This window comes from Lepidochelys kempii, chromosome 5 (assembly GCF_965140285.1).
Source record: "Lepidochelys kempii isolate rLepKem1 chromosome 5, rLepKem1.hap1, whole genome shotgun sequence".
Lineage (NCBI taxonomy): Eukaryota > Metazoa > Chordata > Testudines > Cheloniidae > Lepidochelys > Lepidochelys kempii.
This window is the reverse complement of record NC_136384.1, coordinates 111,285,933-111,310,972: the sequence shown is the minus strand read 5'-3', so window position 1 is coordinate 111,310,972 and position 25,040 is coordinate 111,285,933. Positions and strand designations below refer to the sequence as shown.

The 25,040-nt window shown below is 42.6% G+C and overlaps 1 protein-coding gene across 3 annotated transcripts in view; it reads right to left on the bottom strand.

Moving 5' to 3' along the window:
* The window catches only part of SH3GL2 (SH3 domain containing GRB2 like 2, endophilin A1), a 144,629-nt gene that overhangs the window by 7,034 nt on the left and 112,555 nt on the right, over positions 1-25,040 (bottom strand). For all 3 annotated transcript variants that reach the window (XM_078852938.1, XM_073345468.2, XM_073345469.2), the window contains exons 3-7: positions 22,749-22,821; positions 8,641-8,784; positions 4,974-5,107; positions 3,289-3,447; positions 1,679-1,782 (exon numbers count right to left, since the gene is read on the bottom strand). In XM_078852938.1, coding sequence (XP_078709064.1) covers positions 1,679-1,782; positions 3,289-3,447; positions 4,974-5,107; positions 8,641-8,784; positions 22,749-22,821 — 614 coding nt within the window. The remainder of the gene's footprint in view (positions 1-1,678; positions 1,783-3,288; positions 3,448-4,973; positions 5,108-8,640; positions 8,785-22,748; positions 22,822-25,040) is intronic.

The window sequence follows — 25,040 nt, the reverse complement described above, 5'->3', positions numbered from 1 at the left end:
TCAGTAAAAAAATCACGTAGGTCCAACTCTGCCATTAATGACACCTGGACAAGCCTATGGGTGTGAAGGTTGCGCGAACCCAGGTGTAATCGAGGCATAACTGCTAGAAAATGTGGCTGGAAAGGTGTAATCAAGGCATAATTTGTTCTTCAGAATCTTTATTGCTGGTGATGATGAACAGTAACATATTTAAGCCATTGCTGCTGACCAGACTGGTGCAAGGAGCTCGAGATGCTGAAAGCATCCTGACCAGTTCTATAAACAAGGTAAAAAATCTAGACATTTACCAGATATGTGAAGAGAGCAGAGGGGGATCTGCACTGGGCTAGAGGCTGGCTGGCTTTGGGTCTTAAAGGGAGAGGAGGCATGTCCACTTTGGCATGTGCTTGTAACATAACATCTGGACTGTGACCCAACATGTCTGATCATTTTAATGCTTCTACACAATGCGTGAATTACGGTATTCATTCAGAATGGCTTGGAAATCCTTCTTTGCTGGCTGCTTACACTGTTCTGCAAACTGCAGCCAAAACCACCCTGCCAAGCAGTCTAACTGCCATAACAAGTTCTGTACATTATGCTCAAGCTGCAACTGAGCTAAGACAAATGTAGGAGTCAGGACAGTATAGGATGTGTGTGCTAGCAAACGTGTGCATTAGCAAATAATGAAATGGCAAGGCCTAGTGTTACTAGAAACTAGACTTATAGCATTGACAGCAGAAAATAAAAAACATGAAGACTTTGCTTTGTATTAAGTTTACTGAATGTGCGAGAACACTATATTAACATTAGCAGCTGTTCAGATTTATGGTCACTTCCTTCCATGTCCAAGATTTTAGGAGAAGAGTCATTCAGGATTAAATGGAACCAGAGAAGGCAAATAAATCCCTTGCGTTATCATCTGAGTTTCTCTCAGATCTGTTTTCCAAAGTGTGTGTGGGGGGGAGGGGGGACCGGGGGGTGGATGAGAGATTTTCTTTTTAAACAGCAATTGTCCTCTTTTCAAATGGAACCAATCTGTTTAATCTAGTTGCAAAGAACTGCATAAGTAACAACAGGTTTGTAACAGTAAAAAGACACGGTCAGTTCTGAGAGGATATGCACAGCCACAGGGGAGTAGTGGAACGGGGCAAACTCAATGCGACAACCCTTGTACAAATGGTGGCAGATCATGGGGATCCTCAAGACCCCTTTTGGGTCATGGAGTTCACTGTGTGTGCAGGGTGATGGGGAACAGGATAAAAAGATATTGTCCTTCAATTAGGATAATTTACAACTCATTTGCTTTTTAGAAAGCCAATGCAAAACTGATACATGCCAAGGCTCTGATTCCTGAAAGCAGATTAAGTCCATCCATCCAGCAAAGCACTTAAACATATGCTTAACTCCCATCACTTCAACTGGACAGAAGCACATGCTTTCAGTTAAGCACATGCTTTACTGAATAGGAGAGTTTTTTCTCTGAATTGGGGCCTAAGTCAGGAGCACTTGAATAAAAGTGCATGATTTTACTTACTAATGTCTCCAGCCAACATGAACATAGACTTGCAACGGTCTTAAATGACAGCACTATTATGACTGTAAAATGGAAAAGATCTTTTAAATGTCTTACAACCAGCACATATTTTGCCTTTGTAAGAAGAGTAAATTCCAGAGTCTGATGAGAAGTGAATGTTACCTCTCTTCCAACTTGGCAGTAACTTGCTGTAGGATCTGTGTTGCCTGTCTGTGGTACTTCAGCTGGGCTTCTACAAGAGCAGAAAGCTGACTCACTTGTTCAATCTGAGGATCAACATGAAAAATCAAGTCTTAGTTCAATACTGTTGAGCAGCATTATTCAAACAGCTTCCACGGAACATTACCGCGCTGACACTGCAAAGGTACCTTTCCTTTCTCTCCGTAATCTCGGCTCCTCTTTATAAGTCAGATAATAACTAGGGACCAGTTAAGCTTGGCTTATCTATTTGTTACTGCATATGGTTAGGCCACTAGGCCACATATATGGGGCCTGCAGCTACAGCTCTTTCTCAGCTGATCACCTCCATGGGCTTAGTCACATGTGCAAGGGGCCTCAAGACCTACCTCGTTCTGAGAATTCTGCGTACAGAAGAACGAGAAAAGGGCAATAAGGAAGGACGGCAGAAGGAACCTGCCCTCACATTGTGCAACCTGAGTTTGAGGCATGCAGAATGACGAGGGCCATAGCTCTGTTTTCCTTACACACAGGACAGTAGAGCTGGCTGGCCACATAGGGAAAGAGTAAAGTGCCCCTCAAAATGAGGTATAAGTAGTGGAAGTGCAGTCACTGTCTCTTCCTTAGGGAGAATGCCTCCCAGTGCTCCCTCTGGGGCAATGTGACTCCCCACAGAACTTCTTGACAGTGTCAGAATGATACAATCTAGGTCAAGACAAACTAGCCAAGTGGGGCTAGATAGAAAAATTAGTGAAATAAAAAAAAATATCCAGACTGTATTGAGCAGTTACCCTTTTCACTTGTATGCACTCCAAGACAGCTATATTTATTTTTATGTACATAGTTTCAGTTATATTAAAGCCCCTTTCCACTGCTCTGGCAGTATACAGGGGCCTTAAAGTGGGTATGAATTTAAATCTAAATAAGTCCACTCATTTATCTATTTCACTTGAAACACTGAATCTGTAGATTCAAGTGCATAGAAAATAAATAGAATATATTTCAGTTTAGAGGAATTCTTTCCTCCAAAAGAAGGAGTAACATTGACTTCTTTCGATTTTGCAGTTTTCAACCTTATTTATGAAGGGAAAAAAGACTCCAGTCTCTTTGGTTTCAGTTAATGCTACTCATTTTTCCAGCATAACGCTCAAGTCTCACCTATTCTATAAGCAGAAGTTACATTGCCAAGCCATGTTTGAGTAGTCATGTACCAGAGTTTATGGGAAATCATGACTTGTGGACAAGCATTTATATAATTCTGATCATGGAAATACTCTTTCTTTTGCCATAAATAACCTTAAACTGTTAGTGAGAATGAAATATTAACAGTGGAATAATTTTTCTCTCTCAGGTATTTATATGGCCCCCTTTAGCATAATATCTGAGTCTCTCACAATCCCCTGTGAGGTAGGAAAGTGCTATTATTCTCATTTTCCAGATGAGGAACTGATCAACAGAAAGGCTGAAAGATCGAAGTCACACATGAAGTCTGTGGTGGAGCAGGGACTTAAAGTCAGTCTAGTGCCCTCACCGCTGGACCATTCTTCCTCTCATTTCAAAACTTGGTTCAGAACATAAATAAGAGATTTCCTCACATCCATCTCCAGAAGGTTATACATGCTTGACTCGGCTATTTCTTTGGACTCATCAAATTTCTCCAGAGCTTGGCGTAGCTCCTCATCAGGAAGCCTGCCTTGTCTTTTCTTTTTGTAATCAAAGTCCAGGCGTCGACCTTCCATTTTCTTCAGGTGGTGCTGAAAAATATGAAAGGGAAATAGTGTATATATGATGGAAACTGTTTCCCAACTCCTCTTTCTTTGCTTTAAGTCCACTACATTCAGTCAGTCAACAGAGGTTGAAAATATATGCTGCCAATCTACTATACATAACACTTTTACCGGAGTAAAGGAGTATAGAAAAGCAAGGTAGGTTTACACTTCAAAGGGAGCACCATGGCATTTCATGTCAAAACATCAAAGCAGCTCCATCACACAGTAATTTATAGAAAGAGTACACAATGGCAAATTGCAGTGACACCTAGAAACATGAGAGCTGATAGTAATTTATAGTTCTATTTATAATCTAGAATTATCTGCATATTGTGCATATCCCCCAGGAGTTTAGGAACAATTTTTTCTTTACATTCTAGTTTTCTTTCCCTGTGCAGATGAGGGGATAGTTTTTGCAGTTCTCACAAGATCAGCAGTGCATCTTAATTTCCGAGTGATTTATTAACTTACCAGACATCACTGCTGTCACTATACGTAGTTAGCAAATTCCATATTAGGTTCACTAAAGCATTTTTTAAAAGAGCAGGATAGAGAAACACCTGTCAGGAGTGGTCTAGATAATACTTAGTCTTGCCATAAGTGCAGGGGACTGGACAAGGTGACCTTTTGAGGTCCCTTCCATTCCTATGATTACCAATGCCACTGCTGGCCCAGGGGCTGAGAAAGTAAAGAACTAAAGCATGAGTATTTTAGTTTTCATTACCAAAATACAAGAAATAACTTGTGATCTGACATGATTCACTCAGCAAACATTAAGCAAACTTTTAAAACGTCAAGGTACCCTTCTGAGGCCCCAATTCTACACTTACACATATGCTTAACTTTATCCCGGGGGGGTGTCATTGAATGCACATGTGTGAAGTTACACACATGTAAGGGTTTGCAGAATTGGGACCCAAATTTATACCGACAATTGTGTGCGTGATATCACTTGCACCAGCAAAAAACAAATGTGTGTGTATATACAGCATTTGCACCTGCAAATAAAGTAACTGGCTGACTACCTAATTTGCACATGCAAATGAAGATTGTGTTTCAAATTCTGGGGAGTTTGTGGGTGCAAATCGCCAAGCATATAAAACTACAAGTGCAAATTCAGAGGCAGCTATTCAAAATCTGGATCTTAGGTAAGCCATCATTAACACTGGCCTAAATTATTTAAATGCACACTAGAAAATCACTTATAATTCGTAAGTGAATGTTTTATGCTAGAATTAGAATACAGCAGCAAGGCCTGCACAATAATGGATTTTTCAGGACAGACAATGTAGTTTGTCACTAAAAATAATGTTGGCATTTTGCTCCTGAACATTTTAGAAAGCCACTGAACGGAAGAAAATTGATTTGACTTTTATTATTCAAAGAGAAAAAATGAGGCCTTTTAGAGATTTACAAAGACCTTGAGCCTCACAGCTGAAGTAAGAGTCTTGAAAATATACAGGGTATTTATCTGGCTTTCCAAAATCATGCAACTCCATCTCTGGCAATACCTGTATTTCTCTCAGATCTTTATCATGGAGATTCTGCAGGGGATCTATGAAGTTCTGCTTCACTTCAATGTCCAAAGAATCTTTGACTTCAGAAAGCTCTCTCATAGCTTCCCCAACATCACCAAGGGCTGGGCCTGGAATAGAAGAGTATGTCTAGTTTACCTTAAATACAAACAGTGGGATGTGGTGCTGCATTAATACAGAACAGAGCCAAAACACAGAACTCAATTAAGAATAAAATTTAATCTTCAGTTTTAAATACATGGCAGAAAAATGAGGCATTGTGGGAAGGCCACAACTGATGTTAGAGTTTTGCAGCCACAGAAATTGAACTGTACTTCAGAATCCAAGCTCCTTTTAAAAAAATAAATAAATAAATCAAAGGCCCACATGGTGGTAAAAGAAAACCTGCCAGAGATAAACCATCTACACCTGATGCAGTGTTGTCTTCTGTAGGCTGCAGATTCTGTGAAACAGTCATTCTACAAGAGGTCTGACCAGCCCTATTAATTTTAAATGGGGTGTGTTGACTCTGACCATTTATATGTCAAAATCATTAGCAATGTCACTGCTGAGCATTTTATCAGAATCATCATACTGACAATCTGACAAACTGACTACTTATCCTGTAATTTACGATATCCTAGTGACAAAACCTCCAGAAACAACTTCTAAAATGCAATTACTCACAGCCCAGTAAAGAATTATTCAGTGCTCTGAAAATTCAGATTTTAAGGACAGTGCAAAATAAAATTAATATTAAAAGCAGAGGGTATCCCCTGTACTGGCTATATTATTGATTTTTATATTTAATTCAATAAAATCCTCAGTTTCAAAATGTAATATAGAGTTGACCTTCATAAACAGAATACACTAGAAGTCAGTTGGAAGGGTGAGCCTCTGAAGATCAGAATCTAGATGTTTCAAGTTAAGCACCCAAAAATGGAGGCAAAATCCATCAACACTTTTGAAAATGTTAGCCTAAGTGACTTGCCCAGTGTCGTGCAGGAAGTCCAAGACAGAACTAGAAAAAGAACACAGGAGTCTGAACTCCCATTCCTATACCCTAACCACAGTACAAGCCTTCCTCTTTTCAGGGGATCAGGATTCTGTGCTTCTCCTCTCGAGTGGATAACATCCCAACTGCGAAGTTAGGGAGCTGCATTCCTTAGGGGGTCACATCTGGTATTAGATGTGTCATCATCTAATTTGGTTTGGTCTCAGCGCAGGCAGCTGGACTAGATGACCTACTGCAGTCCCTTCCAGCCCTACTTTTCTATCATTCTTTCTCTCACAAGGGGAAGACAGGACTCTGAACTCAGGTCTGGGCAGGTAAAGAATTTATTTTACTTTCACAATGTATTTATTTGTGGTATTAGGGCTATCAGTGCATTTTCTTAATGTTTACAGGCTTAAACAGTTCTGGTTAATAGTAGATGTATTTTTTTGTAAAATATCTTCCAATTCACCTTTAAAATTTTTTACTCATGTCCTCAAAGCAGTAAGGAAACAAAACTTGGCCAGTTTAAACAACTGTCACATCAAGAAAATCAAAAAGTCAAATTCAGTAAAGAGTCAGCTTTTAAGTTTTGCCCTCCCAAAGGGATATTTGAAGCAATAGTGAGAAAAATCGTATTTTAAGCAAAAAATATTTTGATCATTTCCTTTTAAAATGAAACTGCAGCACCATCACTACGCTATTCCCAAGGTAAGGCTAAATTTTTTTTAAATTCCTCCTAACATTAAATGCAGGTGTTGAGGCTCAAAGAAATTGGTTGTGCAAAACTAGGACCTGCAGAGCAAAGCAGCTGAAACCTTAATAAGGGACACTAGCTATATGAGCACTAAAGAATGAAACTTGTCCTTACTAATAGAAACTGTGTCTGGGGCAGTGTTAGCCACATATATGTTCCCAGAGCTTTCTTACTATGCTGGACATGGCTGGGGAAATTGTAGGGTGCACACTGCTGCTCTTCTAAAGCCCAGTCCTACAAAGATTCTGAGGGCCTCCTGGAAGGTGCTGAATACCCTCAACTCTCATTGACTTCAGTAAGATATGAGGGAGCTTAATACCCTGCAGGACTGGTTCCTTAGAGAGAATCCGCATGCTACATGCAACAGCACAAGTTCTAGGGGGTTAATGTCCTCACTTTGATCCTAGATAAGCAAGCCAGGCTTCCTTGGGGCAGTGATGCATCAGCAGGTCAAGGAGTTTAGCCCACCTCCCAATACCTTCAGTTGTTATGAAAGAGTCCAGCCCTATTGCTGGGAGAGATGATGGTCATTGCACACCCAGTGTAGCCACCAAACACCAGTGGTTTTGAACCTCCCCCACAACTGTGGTCCACAAAAACTACTCTTCTGATCTGTCCCATGAAGCAGTAGCAGAGAATCCAAACCTGGTTTGATACTTGGAATGGAGGAAGAGAGTCTAATTTTAAATAAATTGTTTATGAAACTAGGACCTGCACACCAAGAAAAGTAAGCCTGCCGAACAACAAATCCCAGTCATTAGCTTTGTCTTCCAAACAGAGGACCTCACCAACATATCATATAACCAGAGAGCCTGCTCTAGGCATCCAGAGGAATGATGACTAATACCTAGAAGCAGCATTAGTAGGTAGGAACCTATGGTATAGCGAGGCTGCCTTTTGCCTACACAGCAATTTGTTCAGATTACACTTTATTTAGCCAATCTGTTAAAAATATGGTTTGAAATTTAGCATGAGAGAGGGAGAGAGAGAACTGATTTTTAAAAAAGCCAGCACTGTTCAGCAGAATCAGTCCATGGCTGCTAAATTAATTAGTAGGTAATTTGGGTCTAGGAGGTTTAAACCAAACCAGAAGACACCTTTCTTCTGCAGATGTCTTCATGTCCAGGAATAGAATTTTATTAAAGCTTAGAATAGAAGAGAATTTTCAAGCTATTGTTCAAGCAACCTACCTGTTGCTAGTGTATAACTGACTGCACAGAGCTACACACAAATGGGCTATGGAGATACAACAAGAACCTGTTGTGGATGTAAGCTCACTGATTAGGCTGAAGATGACCTCCACTGATGAAAAGTATCTTCAGTATTCCTTACCCAGCAAAACTCCCAGTGACTTCAATGGGAGTTTTGATGGATAATGAATGAGAAAAGTGTGTGGACTAGTACCCTAAAATGTAGCAGCAAAAAGACCAGGTAGAGTGAGAGGAATTAACATTTTCAACTCATTATTGTACATTGGATTTTTATTTGTTGTTAGCCTTTATTCCATATCTGCAGTGAAGGTAGGGACATCCTCCTGTAAGGAGTCTGAGGACAGGTGAGCTTTTAGCATGACTGTAGGAGGACATGAACTCCCTATAATAGTATAGCTTCTGACCATTCAACTCTTTTGGTCACAATGCATCATCACAATGTACACAGTAAGGCAGTATAAAGCCGATCTAGATATCACCCCAAATGAAAATGGCTTGGCTTTCACCAGTAAGAAAACAATCTCCACTTCCCATCCTGGGAAGATATTGGATCTACGTCATCTTGATTGACATAGACCTGCTCGGAATTGAACAGTCTGACAGTATCTGGGCTTTGCATTTATTGCAGGCTGTTCTTCAAAGCTCTTACTCTACACAAGCACTAATATACTTGCATAATTTAAAGGGAAGAAACCACATTACCAAAGTTGCATTCATCTCCGAGTTCTCTTCCAAACTTCAGCATAGCTTCTGCCAATAAGGCCTCAGCCTGAGGGTAGCCTGGTCCTTTTTCCTGCCCTCGAATTTTTGACATTGTGTTGATCATGTTGAGTTTAGCTCTGGAAGCTGCAAGCAGACCAATAACAGAGTTATCAAAGGGTAGTAAGTGGGGTATAGACTGTATAAGTACTGCATCTTAAACTGCAATATGTAGAGTATGGGAGAGCTCCCTTGTGTTCTCAAAAAAAAAGAGGAAGAATTACTAAGCTACTTGTAACATGTTCAAAGTACAATAGAAGTTGCTACTGAACATGTATGTTCGATAAATTGAAGATTCACTCTCAAATGTTCAGCAAATTTTTGGAGAGAAGGGGTGAAATCTTGTCCCCACTGATATCAACAGGAAGTTTGCCATTGACATCAGAGGTGACTTAATTTGACCTGGGATGTTCACTGGATTTCAAGAGAACAAAAAAAGCCCCAGGAACAGTCTAGAGACTAGTCCCTGTTACCTATTGCATCTCAGGGTAGGGGAAAATGAAGGAAGCTCTAAACCATTTACATTCTCCCAGTCTTCAGGTCAGTGGGCAACAGTCCAGTCTCATGGTGCAATCTAGACTCATTTACCAAAAGGCTGTTACAGCAGCTGGGGACCAGCAGGGTATGCTAAATCCCCTGTCACACTCCCATATGCCCAGTCATATGCCCTATACTGCAGCTGTGGTGGTGAAGAGGGGGCATAGAAACCACTATGCTGGCCCTACTACTCTTGGGAAATCCTTAGATAGCCAGTTAAGCGATCACTGCAGCAGCTTTGCACCAGTGGATAGCCAAAGATGATGCAGTAGGGGCCAGAATCTGGTCCTCCATATTTCCTAGATGTAATATGTTTTTCTCTCTTTATTGAATATAACATATATCAAATATTATTTCAGAAAATATGGGCATATAAAAGCCTGCAATCCCCTTGTTATTTTTACTAAGATTTTGGGAAGACACCTGGGTTGATATGAAAAAGAAATTGTGTTACAGCTCATATTTCCCTCCAATACACCATTGCAAAAAACTTACCTCCCTTCCCCCCCGGCCCAAACAGTGATTGTTTAAAAAGACACCTGGATTATCAGAATTGATAAAAACAAAAATAAAGATGAAGAAATTAACTAATTCAATAGCCCATATTGTGTGGTGAATGCTGCCACCTCAGAAAGAGTTTAAGAATGGCATATACAGTGTGCTTTCATAGAATCATAGACGATTAGGGTTGGAAGAGACCTCAGGAGGTCATCTAGTCCAACCCCCTCCATCCCTCTGAGGATGGAGATTCCACCACCTCCCTAGGGAACTCATTCCAGTGCTTCACCACCCTCTGAGTGAAATACTGTTTCCTAATATCCAATCTAGACCTCCCCCATTGCAACTTGAGACCTTTGCTCCTTGTTCCGTCATCTGCCACCACTGAGAACAGCCTCGCTCCAGCCTCTTCGGAACCCCCCTTCAGGTAATTGAAGGCTGTTATCAGATCCCCCCCTCAATCTTCTCTTCTGCAGACTAAACAACCCAGTTCCCTCTTCATAAGTCATGTGCCCTAGCCCTGTGATCATTTTCATTGCCCGCCGCTGGACTCTCTCCAATTTGTCCACATCCTTTCTGTAGTGGGGGCCCAAAACTGAACACAATACTCCCGATGTGGCCTCACCCAGTGCTGAATAAAGGGGAATAATTACTTCCCACGATCTGCTGGCAAGCTCCTACTAATGCAGCCCAGTATGCCGTTAGCCTTCTTGGCAACAAGGGCACACTGCTGACTCATATATAGCTTCTCATCCACTGTAATCCCCCAGGTCCTTTTCTGCAGAACTGCAGTTTAGCCAGTCGGTCCCCAGCCTGTAGCGGTGCATGGGATTCTTCTGTCCTAAGTGCAGGACTCTGCACTTGTCCTTGTTGAACTTCATCAGATTTCTTTTGGCCCAATCCTAAAATTTGTCTGGGTCACTCTGGACCCTATCCCTACCCTCCAGCGTATCTACCTCTCCCCCCAGCTTAGTGTCATCTGCAAACTTACTGAGGGTACATTGTATTATATTTCTAATATTGTATTATATTTCTAATTTTGTCAGCTACAATAGATAAGCAACTGTACCATTGTAAACCATTGCACAATAGGGAAAAAAATTTAAACCACAAAACAAACATACATTTGAATATTTCTATGCGTCTGATCTGATTTAAATTCAGAAGAGCAAAAGCAATTCAAAATTAAGGAGGACATGCCATCTGTAATCCTCCCTGTTGTGCATCAGTATTGTGGCACAGATGCCAGATTATTCAGTATTTGGACACCACAGCAGTACATAAGCACAATGGATCCAAGAAGTATTTTACTCTTCGCTTAATTCACTCTTAGTGGAAATACTATGAATGAAGATCTGGAGACTGCTGCTTTTCACATTGTGCCATTTATGTGCTAAAACCAGGAAATTGCCTGTCTACATATTTTGCCTGTGAAGAACATTATGAAAGAGTAGTGTATTTTTAGCATAGTGTATGTTTTTGCAGAGTCCTCTCACTACCCAAAAGTGCCACTGTACCATGCTACTCTGAATTTTTGATGCTTTCTGGTCCCAAACTGTACAGAACTACAGGCAGAAGACTGACAATCCAATGAAAGAGACTCAATTTTAATGAGGTGTCCACAGCACACTCCACCTCTATGCCGCAAAAGGGAGCATTCTTCTGCTATTGCTGGGTTGGAAGATGTCTGACACTTTATTCTCTTAGGACCTGATCCAAAGTTCATTGAAGTCAATGAAAAGATTCCCATTGTCTTCAAAGGGCTTTGAATCAGGTCCTTAAGATGCCAGGGTACCAAAAAAAAAAAAAAGAGTAGTCTGCTAGCCCTCATGTTACCCCCGGCTAATGATCCTGAGATGGGCGAGGAGAAGAAAAGAAGCTGGGGAACTATGGGAAAGAAAAGACGAGGGCTCTGACAACTGAACATAATGGAGAAAACAGAAGAAGGGGGGAAAGATAAGAGAGGAAAATATTGGAACATGAGGAAATAAAAAGTACAGATAGCCGAGAAAGGGAATGGTGAAGAGAAAGACAAAGAGGAGGCAGTAAGGTGTATTTAAATGGGAAACAAGGGGAATATTTTTAAGAAAGAAAAGGAGAAAGGAGACACGAAAAAGGGAAAAAACACGAGAATAAATAAAAGGAGGGGGCACACTCTGGCCAGATAGGAAGGTAGGGGGAGGGGGATCAAAAGCAGAGAAGAGAATTGTCAAGGCTGATTCCTGACTCTGTTACTTCGAGTGCAGAAGCTGGGGGCCTGCCAGGGTTCTAAAAATTAATACTGGCCACTCCAGGTTTGTATTAAACTCCCAAGGTCACAGTTTCTCTCTGACCTTGGATGGGCAGATGCTGCCACCACTCAAGTGCAAAAAACCCCTTTGGACCCAGGAAGGAGCACTTGGGAACTCCTCCCTGTGGGATACCCTCAAGCCCTTTCATTTTCTGATCTACTTACAAACCTAAAAGTTTCCAATGAGTAGTCTCTAGGTATGATCTGATGGGTTTTCATACCTGGCTTAAAGCTGCTTATAGCATTGCTGCCATGTGTCCCCTCTTTCTGGAGAACAACCACAGACAGACAAAAGGAAAGTTTTTTTCCCAATTTTAAAAAGTTCTAGCCCTCCCATTGGCTCTTTTGGTCAAGTGCCCACTCCCTTCCTTTTACCTATGGGCTTTTTTAACACTTTACAAGTAAAGCAAGTAGAAAACTAACAGGGATTTTACAGTTAACTGGCTGGCTAGGTGTTCACAAAAGGGAGATACACCCCTTCCTTTATCACAAGAATGATGAAATGTGGAGATGAAAAGGAGAGTAGGGGAAAGGGACAAATAGATGAACAACAGAGGAAATCAAGCATGACAAATATGTTAATGAATTCATACAATGATAAAGCCAGAAAGGACCATTGTGATCAAAAACATGTCACCTGTAAAGGAATTTGAACCCTGGATCTGCAGATTAAGAAATTGATTCTCTACCAAGAGAGGGATCCATATTAATCCATGTTCCTACATTTCACAATCTGCTGACATGATACTAAACACAAACACAGTCTGTGTCTGCACAGTGTTTAACACTGTATTCTAACACAATGTAATTTTCCAGTGTGTATAGACCAGTTCTTCACATCTCATTCACTTTGGCAGAGAACTCACAACACTGAAATATATAAAAAAGAACAACAATCAGTTTAAAAAGCTGCCATAATAGAGTTTAAAACAAACATTGCCAGCGGCTTCAATTTCTCACTGTTTAAATCTAATGTCACATTCCTTCTGCATTACTGTTTTTTTAAGTTAGCCAATTCAACCCTGACCTTTAATTATATTAATTTTTTGTCCCCTTCAATCTCCCATGAGGTTATTTTCATGGTTAGGCAGTTCTGTAATTATTTTTTTCATTTGTGATATCTTCAAACCCAACTTCCCTTTCAGTAAATTCATTGCTCTTCTGTTAACAATATGCTCTCTTTTCCCTGAAGTGAGAGTTTGTTAGCTTTCGAGTGCAAAATCAAGCTTATCACACTGTGGTGGGGCAGTGCCCCACCCCCCAGGCAAGACTGGGCTACAACAGGCCAGAGTGTCTGCGCAGAATGGCAGCCAATCGGAGAGGGCCTGTGGGGGAGCCAATCAGTGCTGAGCCGAGGGAACCCAGGAGAGAAGCCATCAGTTTCTCCCAGATCTTCAGAGGGGAATGTCTGTCTCCTGAGCTAAGGAGAACAGCACCTTGGACAGCGCAGTGTTGGGCAGGCTTGGGGGAGCAGAGGAGAGCTCCAGCCCGATACCTGTCAGATTGTGGGCCCTGACCGGAAGGGCCTAGAGGGTGCGAGGGGAGAGAAGGAGGGCAGAGAGGCTGCCACCAGAGTAGTGGGTGGGCCTGGGTCCCCCCCACCTTGTACAGCACCTGACCGTGGAAGAGTTGCCGTGATAGACTGCAGCCAGCCCTTGAGCAAAGAACTAGACCTTTGTGGGTTGTGGTTGGCCACTGTGGCAGGAGCGAACTGGAAAGACTGCTGTTAACAACCCCCCCTCCCTGTGGAAGGGGGCAAGGATGGACTGGGGGCACTGCCGGAGGGCAGTGTCCTGAAGTGGACATCGCTGAGTGGGGAGCAACGCGAGTCCAGATACCAGCACAGCAGATGATGGATGGGACACCACTGGCAGAGGGCACTCCGCAACATACAGAGTTAATTCCCAGATGTGCCAGTAGGAGGAGTTGCGGTGGTGAGTCCCAACCCCGTCACACACAGCATCACGAAAAGCTTGTCCTATTTCCCATTTCTTCATTCCAAGTATATACCAATGTCAGGTAAAAGATTTTTTTAAAATTTGAAATTAGAAACTAACAGTGTCAAACTAAAGTTTTGCTAAACTCTCACATCCCAGCCTGCAGAATCAGATCTCCTCAGGGTGCATCATATTAATCAGTAGAGCTCTATTTCATCTCAACCTTCCCCCTTGCCCCCAACAAAAGATATTTTATTGAAGAAAATAAGTTTGTGCAGAAAATGTTTGTCTCCTTAGAAATTTTCTGAATTTTCAATCAAAATCAAAATCCAAACCAAACAGGAAATGTTTCTGTTTACAAAAGCCAATAAACCTGTGTTTTGTTTTCTGAAAACTGGCACTTTTGTGGTATCTCATCAAAAAACAAAAACAACAAAAAAAATAATTGTAAGAAGAAATTTGGGGAATTTTAAAAAAAATTCTGGGAGAAAAAATAGTGTTTCTCAACCAGTTCTATTTACTAAGCAGACTTCCAATGAAGCCATGGCCAGATTCATTGTTAGCTCCAGTTGCTTTATGCCTCTCTTGCTTTGCAAAGCAACTGTAACCAAGCAGTTAAGTTAGGTGTATGGCTACCTTTGCACTGCCAGATAGCTGCAGAGCAGCTGGAGCTTGTGGCTGAATCTGGATAACACTGTTGAATGCCTCAGGCTTGAAAGGGGAGCTAACAATTTTACTACTATGTCCGTAACATGTATCAAGCTTATTGCTTTCTCTGCAGAGTGCTTGTTGATGATGATGAGCAATGAAGCTTTGGACCCTATAATAAACAGTGCTCCATCTGTTGACATAAAAGCCACTTTAATTACCATTTAAAGCTTTCTGTTTAGTGCTTCTTAAACTCATAAATATCCTTCTCTCCTGTTTTCATCATCAGCAGCAGTGTCATCAAATTATCTTCCCTACTGCTGTGGTCTTACACACAAATATCTCCAATTAAGCTGTGCCAGTCACATTCTTTGATTCATCAAATTGGAGGGAATCTGTATCATGCCAATTCAAGTAATTTTCCAGTAGTTAGAAGACCGTCAGTGATGCAGCATTCCTGGTCACTGTATTTGCACACAATTGTATGTCATTAACTGAAAACACAGGGCCTAATTTTCCTCTTGTGCTAGTTTTACACCGGCATAACTCCATTGACTTCAGTGGAGTTGTCACTGATATGCACTGGTGTAAGTGAAAGGAGAATCAAGCCCTTAATTTCATGGGTTATTTTGGAAATCTTTGAACTGGGTTTGAATTGTTTAAGCTACTGCCTCATTTATGACTGCACCATCACTGACTACTTTCTCATGTTTGGCAAGTATGTTCTGAAAGGCCTTTCAATGGTAGCCTTCTATTCTTTTAATAGTTTTGAAATAATGTCTGCTGAGTGATCAAAGATAATTTATGGCCTAGCTTTGCAGACTCCTATTTTTAGGATACTCCACTTCCAATATCTGCTGCACTATGGCGAAGTTATGCCCAGATCACTGCCTCTGGTAAAAGTGGTGTTGGTTTAGCATGAAAGAGGGACACGCTCCTCCATGAGTCTTGTCAGCAATCCTTCCTGTTCTCCACTCTTCACAAAAACCAACTGTTTGGGTTCTATTTGGAAGGTCGAGCTCAGTCACTCATGATCCCATTTCTCTTGCTTATCTTTGAACAAGAAGTTACTGCAAGCCTCTGTTCCCTTCCCCAATTCATTGCCAGGGTCTCTTCCCTCCTCCCCCACTGATGGCAGTGACTGTAGTAAGGAAGAGCAGCTACCTAGCACTACAGGACAGCTTCATTACACTGTTTCCTCTCCACATAAGCTCATTGTAGGGCAAAAAGAGCTGCTGTAGCCCCTTGTCCCTTCTCCCAGTCCTCTGCAGGCTAGGCTGGCCAGCCCTGCATCTTCCTTTTTGTACTCAGAGCAGGAAGACCTGAGGAGAGGGAAGAGGCAGGGGAACAGATAATTTGCCCCATTCACAGGCCAGGGATCTTCCTTCAGCTTCTTCCTTCAGCCCTCTTCCTTCAGCCTGGAGGGCCTGCAATTCTGCTCTGTTGTATTCCCCTCACCTGGCTGCACTAGCTGGTCTCTCTGTCAGATACTGCCTCCAATTCCCAACTGTTCAAATGTGCTGACTGCAGCCTCTGAGACTGTGGTGGCTCACATGGAAACAGCTCCCAGCCCCACAGAGAGGCAACACTTCATAAAGAAAATAACTTTCCTATTCTCCTCACAGCACAATTTGAGTCAATACTTGAACGTGAGTAGAATAGAGGCATCTACTTTGTTAACTGCAGGTTTTTTGTTTGAACCAAAAGTAGTGTCAGCCGGAGTCATAGCTCCTCACCTCTCAGCAGCGGGCAGCATGGTGAAGTAAAAACGGACAGTACTGACTGCAGCACAGATTGGACTTTCTAGGAGCTAGGGATGTTATTTATTCAGGCTATGACTATAACCATAGGAGTTGTGTTTGCTAGCAGTAGGGAGAGCTGCTGAGAACTACCAGAAATGCAGCTGCTAGAAGGATAGGGTCCTCCCTGGCATAACTCCTCACCTTTGCTGTAACCACCAGCTATGCCTTTCCCATACAGTGTTACGGTGGGAGGCAGGCTCCTGCAAGATTCCTGCCTGTGTCACGATGTGAGGCAGAGGAAAGGAACCACTGAAACACAAACACACGCCTGTGTCATAGTATGAGAACATCTGCACACCAACCCGCTGCTGACTGCTTCTGTGTCATGGTGCACAACAGGAAGGAGGAAAGGTGGTAGCAGGGAGACCACTCCAAACCCCTCTGCCCCCTCCTGTGCATTTCTATGGGGAAGAGACTTCTGTGACTATATAAAGTTGAAATAAAAATTTGTGTGGGGAGCTGCCTAAAGTGGGAATTGAGCACAGAAATGAAGACTGCACTGCATAGGAGCACCCAAGAGATCTAACTGCTTTTGTCAGTAGATTTGCTAGCTTTCTCCAGCAAGCCTCATGGCAGGGTAGGGGCAGTCAGAAGTAATGACAATATGTTAGCTGTCTATTAATTATACATGTTTACATCACTGTTAGATTACTGATCTGTTTCACACAGCATATGGAATTCTTACAGGATTCATATATAGTGTTGATACATTACATATGACTCAAATGTTCCAGCTCTAGAATATTTAAAATAGATTTTTATGATTTTGCCTTGGTTCCTCTTGGTTAAGCTGCCTAACTGTTGCAAGTGCTGTCTGTTGTTTCTGTCTGATCTCTGCAAGCCAACCATTGCAACGCTCATAAATCGACCATTGTATCACACTAGTCCAGTGTTTCTCAACGACCAGTCCCTGGACCAGCACCGAGGTTCCTGAGATCTCCCTGACACAGTGTAGGAAGGCAACAAGCTGGTCCCTGATAGCAAAAAGATTGAGAAACAGTGCACTAGTCTATCCTTCCACCAAACCTGAGTCTTCTGCGTGCCTGTAGCTCCAATCCAACAATGAGCTCCATGCTGGCAGATCCTGTATGAGCATGGAACCTCACTAAAGCACTGTGCAGCACCATGGCCCGAGGAAGGAATCCTGTAAGGTGCGGAGGCCATGTGTGTATTTTTAAACACTGAGCTAAGATTTTCAGAAGTGACTTGGGGTTCTTCAGATTTTGGGTGCTCAACTCAAGAGATCTTTAAAGGGACTGATTTTTCAGAAAGTGCTGGGCATCTCACCTCAGCAAATTGGCCCCTTTTAGATGACTCAGGTTGGACCCCCAAGAGACTAAGGCACCCCAAATCATTCGCACTGCTGAGAATCTTGGCCAGAATCCAGAATATAACCAATGTAGGCTCCCATTCAGCAACTATTTCCAGAACTATGTTTTAGAATCACATTTGTAAGATCTGATTTTGTTTCTCTTTTCTGTTTATACATGTTACCGGTCACATTTGCATGCTGCAGAGGTAAGACCCACAAAAGAGGAAGATACGATACCTTAATACTTACTCACTCAAGGAGAATGAAAATTGGCCAATTACTCTGATAAGAAATTTGTCTGGTTAATGGCCTTTTATTTTATTTTATGCTATGGCAGATGTCTACACACTTCTGCAGACACACAAACCCATTCAGCTGTTAGCTAATTACTGCACAGTATGCCTCAAAGAATATTATTTATTCAAATGAAAGCAACAAGACCCAGGGACTGAGTCTTATGTCACACAAACTGGTTTTATACTACTGCAACTGACTTCATAGTTACTCCATGGTGATTTCAGTGGAGTTACAACTGATGTATACAAGATCAGAATCAGCCTCTAGGTTCTTCCACAATGCAATCTTTTTAGCAGGGTAATAAGAGAGTGGAAGGGTAGTCTGATGGCTAGGGCACTCTAGGACTTGAACCCAGGTCCCCCAAGTCCCTGCTCCACCACAGACTTTCTCCATGACTTTGGGCAAGTCACTTAGGCACTCTGGGTCTCAATGCCATGCTTATCAAATGGGGCTTATAGCACTTCCATACCTTACAGGATGTTGTAGAAAGATGCATACATTAACGATGATGAGGTGCTCAGATAAGATGGCAATGGGGGCACATAAGGATCTAAGATAGAACGAACAGGTCTTGGCGCACTAGTTAGGGAACAGAGGTGCAAAGACTACATCTACACTGGAATAAAAGACCTGTGCTACAGCTGTGGGTGGACCAGGTGAGCTCGCTCAGACTTGTGGGGCTAAAAATTGCTGTGTGGTCATTCAGGCTTGGGCTGGAGCCTGAGCTCTGGGACCCACCCCCCTCACAGGGCTCCAGCCTGAGCCTGAATGTCTATACAGCAATTTTACAGCCCCGGTCCAATGACCCTGAGTCAGCTGACCTGGGGCAGCCACAGGTGTTTAAGTCTGTGTATACATACCCAGAAAGGCTAAATGACTTGCCCAGGATCACACAGGAAGTCTGTGGCAAAGCAGTGGTTGGTACCCAAGTGTCCCAAGTACCAGGCTACGGCTTTAACCGGTGGACCACCTTTTCTCTCAAGGCTTCCTTCCGATTTTATTCCTGTCTGGTATTTATATATCCTTTAAGACAACCCACTGAAAGCTAAGCAACAGCTTTCCAGACTAAATTGAACTTGGATAAGTGTAAGGTAACTCACGTTGACAAAAAACAGCCAAACTTTTCACATGTACTGGCTTGGCCAAGTTCTTCTCATAGTAAGTCATTGGTGTTACTGAGAGACTGCTGTAGCTGTGTATGATCTGATGGGAGCCTCTAATGTAAAATGTTTAAGAGTTATGAAGCCTAATGGAAATACTTTGACTATCCCCGTGAACAGTTTGGCTTATCCCAGGTAGCTCAATAGAGATATCTGCTCAGAGTGCAGTGGCAGTTAGAAAAGGAAACTGGATGTGTGAGGTCTGTTAAAAAATGCAATTTGTTTGAAGGCATTATAGCAGCAATGGAACACTTTTTTGACACTGCTATGTTCACCTGAATTTAAGAAACATCTTGGCTGGAATTTTCAAAGAAGCCTCGGTGAATTAGGTATGTGTGGATGAGATGCCTGCCCCCATGTCCCATCTTGTGGCTGGGTGTCTCTGTTCTGCCTTTATTCTCCCTCTTCCATGCCCTTTTACAGAGACCCTACACACTTGCTTGTCCAATTACCACCCTTATAGGGGCTTAGGTTTATTCAGATAACAACTCAAAAGTAGAATTCAGAGGCCAAGGCATAGCTCTTACCGCAGAGCCTGGTGAGTGAAAGGGTTCCTTCATCTAGCCTTTTCCCTTTTTTCAATGAGTTTTAAGGGGGTGATTCACCTGGGTTTCAGCTTGCCACTAACTCCCCTGTAGACTTACAGAGTCAGCTCCCTCAAGCAACTGCTTCAGCTCTCTTATAAGGAACCAGCTGCTTGTGGTTCCCTCCCCTTGCCAGATGTCTCTGGTTAGCTTGTCTGGCAAGCCTACCCCACCTTCAAGTCTCCTGCAGGTATCTCCCTCTCCCAGTGCTCAGAACCCCATCAAATTTCAATGGGAATAGGGTGCTGAAGTCCCTTTGGTTCCTTTGCAAATCTGAGCCATAACAGATGGAAAACAGTCAGATAAGAGCAACAAAGATGGTTTATGTGAAGTACAGTAGGGTTTACATATGATGGGAGAGGCAAAAATTAGGATTATTCAGTCTTGAAAGAAAAGGAAGAGTTAGATGGATTGATTTAATGGTAAAGTTCAAAGGGTTTGGCTTTTCAAATTTGTTTTAAATCTCCAAGATTCCAAATGTTGATAAAACAATATGTAGCCATTGCTCACAAATGTATTGAGTGCTGAAGATGAACAAAAAATTACCCTAAAATATTTGCTGCCTTGCTAAGGGCCCAAGATAAAACCCTTTGATCTCAATGGAAGTCTTTCTACGGACCTCAGTGGGCTCTGGATCAGGCTGTAATGGTACCTTTTCACAGGAACAAAAGACCTGTGGCATGGCCACAACTGGCCCAGGCCAGCTAACTCAGGTTCTGGGGCTAAAAATTGCCGCATAGATATTGGATGGAGCCCAAGCTCTGGGACCCTCCATCCTCGTAGTGTCCCAGAACTTGGGCTCCAGTCCAAGCCCAAATATCTACACAGTAGTTTTTCAGCCCTGGAGTCTGAGCCCCATGAGCCTGAGTCCGCAGACCTAGGCCAGAACGGGGTTTGTTTAATCCATGTGTAGACATCCCCTAGACAATGAAAAATTTAGAACTGTATCATTCCAGGTTTCTCTGTCAACCCAGGCTTGAAATAACTTTCCCATTCTAAAGCCCTATCTTGATTTCCCTCACATATAGTATTTCTGATGCCACTCACAAGGTAGGAGTCTCAGGTTCTTTTTGGAAAGGGTAATTTTATTAAAATACAGTGACAGTTATACTTTAAAGTAACACTCACTCAGTGGGTAGCACTAGACTATAACTCAGGTTACATGGGTTCTAGTCCCAGCTTTATCATCATTGTAGGACTCTCAGCAATCACTTTCTAAGCCTACGTTCCTATCTATAAAATGGAGATAATGATAGTGAGTCCTTGATAAAGCACTTTGAGATTTACAGATGAAACATCTTATGCAAGAGGTAGGCATGATTAGCATCTCCTTTTTTGCATTCTTAAAATCAAGTTTTTAAACTTTCAGCAAAACCTTTTCAGTTCACTTTTAAGATCCTGATGCAAATATTCATCCGTTTCTACTTTCTAGATTGTTCCATAATATGAGAGTGGAGGATCAGTGAATTTAATTATAATCAAATCTCATGCTCAGACACTGCAGTAGTCAGCAGAAAGCATCTGAAATGAAACCAATACAACAGATTAAAAAAGGAGGTTGCCCAGGAAGGTTAAACAACTATGCAAACCATCCTGAAATGTATTGAGTGCAACTCTATTTTACCTATTTTAGGAAATTACCTCAATTAAGCAAGTAATTTTTGTGAAGTCTTCGAATGGTCACATGAGAGAGACTTCACCAAGCTCGGCTGAAAATTCAGGAGAACCCCACACCACTTATTCACCCACATTTTAACTCCCAGCGTAGCCTACATTGATTAATTGCTGGCTACTGGGAAGGACAGAAAACTATACTTTCTAATTTGAAACGGGCGGCTGTAATTCTGAATAATCTGATGCTACTATTGGCACAACTGGCCTTGGTACTAGAGAAACCATCACCACCACCTGATCTCATTTAATGTAGTTCACTCCAGTGTAACTCCATTAACTTTGTGTTAATCCTAATTTACACCAGCATAACTGAGATCAGAATCAACACATGTATGTGCAAGGGACACATACACACAATACACTGAAACATACTCCACTGGAATATACCAGAAAGAACTAGTTCCCAAGAGAAGCGTAGTGACGCGGTGTGGTGCCCCACCACCCCACCGAGGGAAGAACCTCCCCAGACACAAAAGCGGGTGGAGCCAGTGGATCCTGCACCCGCCCCCCTCCCCCCAAGAGGTCAAGGTGCAAGACAGGAAGTAGAAAAGCCCAACCCCAGAGCTCAGTTGGGCGAGAGCAGCTGGAGAGGCCAGATACCCGTGGCCTGGCTCCGGCTTGGGAGACCCGGTAAGCCGCGGCTGACCCGAGGACTGGCCGGACCGGCCAATGCCGGATGCTGACCGACGCCCAGAGGAGCGGCCAAGTCTACCCCTCGCCTGTAGGCCCAGGTACCCTCTAGAGGGAGTCCGGAAGTAGCCCGGGGGCAGCCGACCCCAGTCTGGCTGCAGCACAGCCAGAGCCCATGTCAGTGTGTTGCGGCCAGGATCCCCACTGGCACAGCAGCGAGTCTTCGACCACTGCTAGGACCTCGGGCTGGGATGCAGTGGAGTGGGTGGGCCTGCGTCCCCCCTGCCACCCACCTCACGGGTGGCAGTCTCCCCCTGGTTGCTAAAGCTAGGAGCCTGGTCTTATATTGACTATTTGCTCAGCCTCTGCCTGAGGGTCTGAGCCCTTGACTGTTTCTTTGCTGCCCTGCCCTGTCCCAGGGCCTGGGCTTATATCAAACTGCTTGCAGGACCCAGCCTGAGGGCCTGGGCCATAGACTGGGTATTCCCCAATCCAGTAGAGAGCGTAGTGAGGCGATGTGTTGCCCCACCAAGCGACAAGTCCCAGCTGAGTCCCCTTACAAGAAGGGTGGTTAAGCAGTACAGTGGCAAAGGCTACTGACAAAGTATTCTCTAAACTAGAACAAGCAAGAAACGGTTAACATCTTTAAAGCATACTGCGACTCAGTTAGAAGTTTCATTACCTGGGTTGGGCTGAAGATATTCTACTGTCTTGGTCATTATTTCCATCACAGCCCTGCTGGTGACGTCTACTTTCTGAAATTATAATGAGAAAAATATAAAAAGGAGAGACACAAGACAGACAAAAGTGAAATTTTGAAGAAAACTCATTTTTCTTCTTCTTAGATTTATTCCCCTGAGGATTCTTGTTGGAGAAGGTGAGTGATAAGTGTAGCAGTGGTGCTGGGCGGGGTGATTATAAGATAACATACCTGGTGAACGGTTATACTGCATAAACAAGCCATCTCCTGAGTTGGAGCAGAACCACATGTTTGTAGGCCCAGCTCCCAAGGAGATTCCAAACCCTAAGCAGCAACAAGAGCGAAGCAGTGGTACAAGGAAAAAAGAGATCTTTTTCTTCAAGGGAGAGCTAGCCATTGTAATCCATACCTTACTGCTGGACTACTAGTTTCTCTACGTCTGACCATGTAACTCCCTGCAGTTGGTCTCCTGAGAGGGCCTGACTGGTGAGCTGCTATCACACCAGTACATCATACCCTGCACAGGCTTCCCAGAATCAAATACCCCTCCTCATTTTACACTCAGCTGAATAATCTGCCTCTGGAGATGAACTGAGGCCATATTACAGAAATCCAGAAAAACATGCTGCCCTTCTTTAGAATCAGACGACATGTTCTCACTTGTATGATGGCAGAAGTTTGTTACTGTGCAAAGGTCCTGAAGCGTCAATATAACCTCAACATATTGGCTGCTGTAAGAAGTCTGCCATGCACCTGGGGTTTTGTGGCTCTTTGAGGTTCTCTTTGGATAAGAACAGTAAGTTATCCTGAGTAATCTCACCTTCTTTTCACAACAGCAGCAATTCACAAATTACCAACATATTTATTTTGACTTTATAAATACACCTATAACACAGCAAACAACAAACAATAGGTCATGCTCAAAATCATCTCAAAAATACCTCTCCCAAGCACGCTTTCACCGTCAGTTATGTTGGGACTCTGGCTTTGTTTCCAAGAGTATAGATTTGAATTGAGTTCATAGTAAACTTCTCTGTTATAATTGCTCATATTGTTGGAGTCAGTGAGTTCTCATGTACCTTTTTGATATCTGTTCTTGCACCCATTTTCTTTTTAAAAACTTAAATGTTTTTAATGTTATGGGAGCATTTTTTAAATTGTAAGTTCTCCATTAGCTTTTCAATAAAGTTATATTGGGAAAATATGTGTAACGATAGTTTATGTTTAAAGAAATACTTATTTTATAATTTATTTCTTTAACAAGAAGAAAAGAATGGTTGAGATCCCAGATCCATAAAGGCCAGATGTATTTGACTCTGAGCATCCTCAAAACCCACTGATTTCCTTAGGTGTTCCAGGTAGTCAGCACTTGCCAGGGGCTATGCAGCACCTCTCAGGATCAGGCCCAAACAGAAATATGTTAGAATCATAGAATCATAGAATCAGGGTTGGAAGGGACCCCAGAAGGTCATCTAGTCCAACCCCCTGCTCGAAGCAGGACCAATTCCCAGTTAAATCATCCCAGCCAGGGCTTTGTCAAGCCTGACCTTAAAAACCTCTAATGTTGCTCTGAGTCTGCTTCCGTAGATCTGTGGTTCTCTATTACATATTGTGCATGCATGCTGCACTTACGCAAATACATTGTTGTACTTCTCTACAGTACATCTTCTGTCCTGCAGAGTAAATTTCTCCAAACACTACATTTTTATTTAATTTTTTTTTTAAAAAAATCACCTGAGATGAGCTAGTCACAGCTTCCTCTGCCTGCCCTCCCTCCCATAGTATCTTGTCTTTATCATCTGTCAGCTCTGGCTCCTTCCCAATAGCGAAGGGCAGCAGGGAGTAGCAGACCTTCCTGGTACCAAGCCCAGAAGTGGCTCTGTGTTGAAGAGCTGGGTAGCAGAGCATGTAAAACAGGCAGGGACTATGCATCAGGGGAGAGAACATTTCCAGTGTTTACTGAAGGGCTGGAAGCGAGCATCTTGGATAATGAAGACAGAGAGGAGAGGAGTTTTCTCTGCTCCAATCCCTCACTTTAGCATTCTCAAGAAGAGTAATCTCATCCTTACATTTCTAAGCCTCACAACACTTCTGTGGAAGGTAAAGTTGGTGAACAATTTTGTTTTAAAATGTACTTATTTGTAATGTTTAATTCCACCATGCTTGTATGGAGCCTTCACAGCTGAGAAGGCTGATCAGGGAGTACAGAATCTCACCTGTTGACCATGTGTTGCAATCCAGATAGATCATAACACGTTAGTTACTGTGGCATAT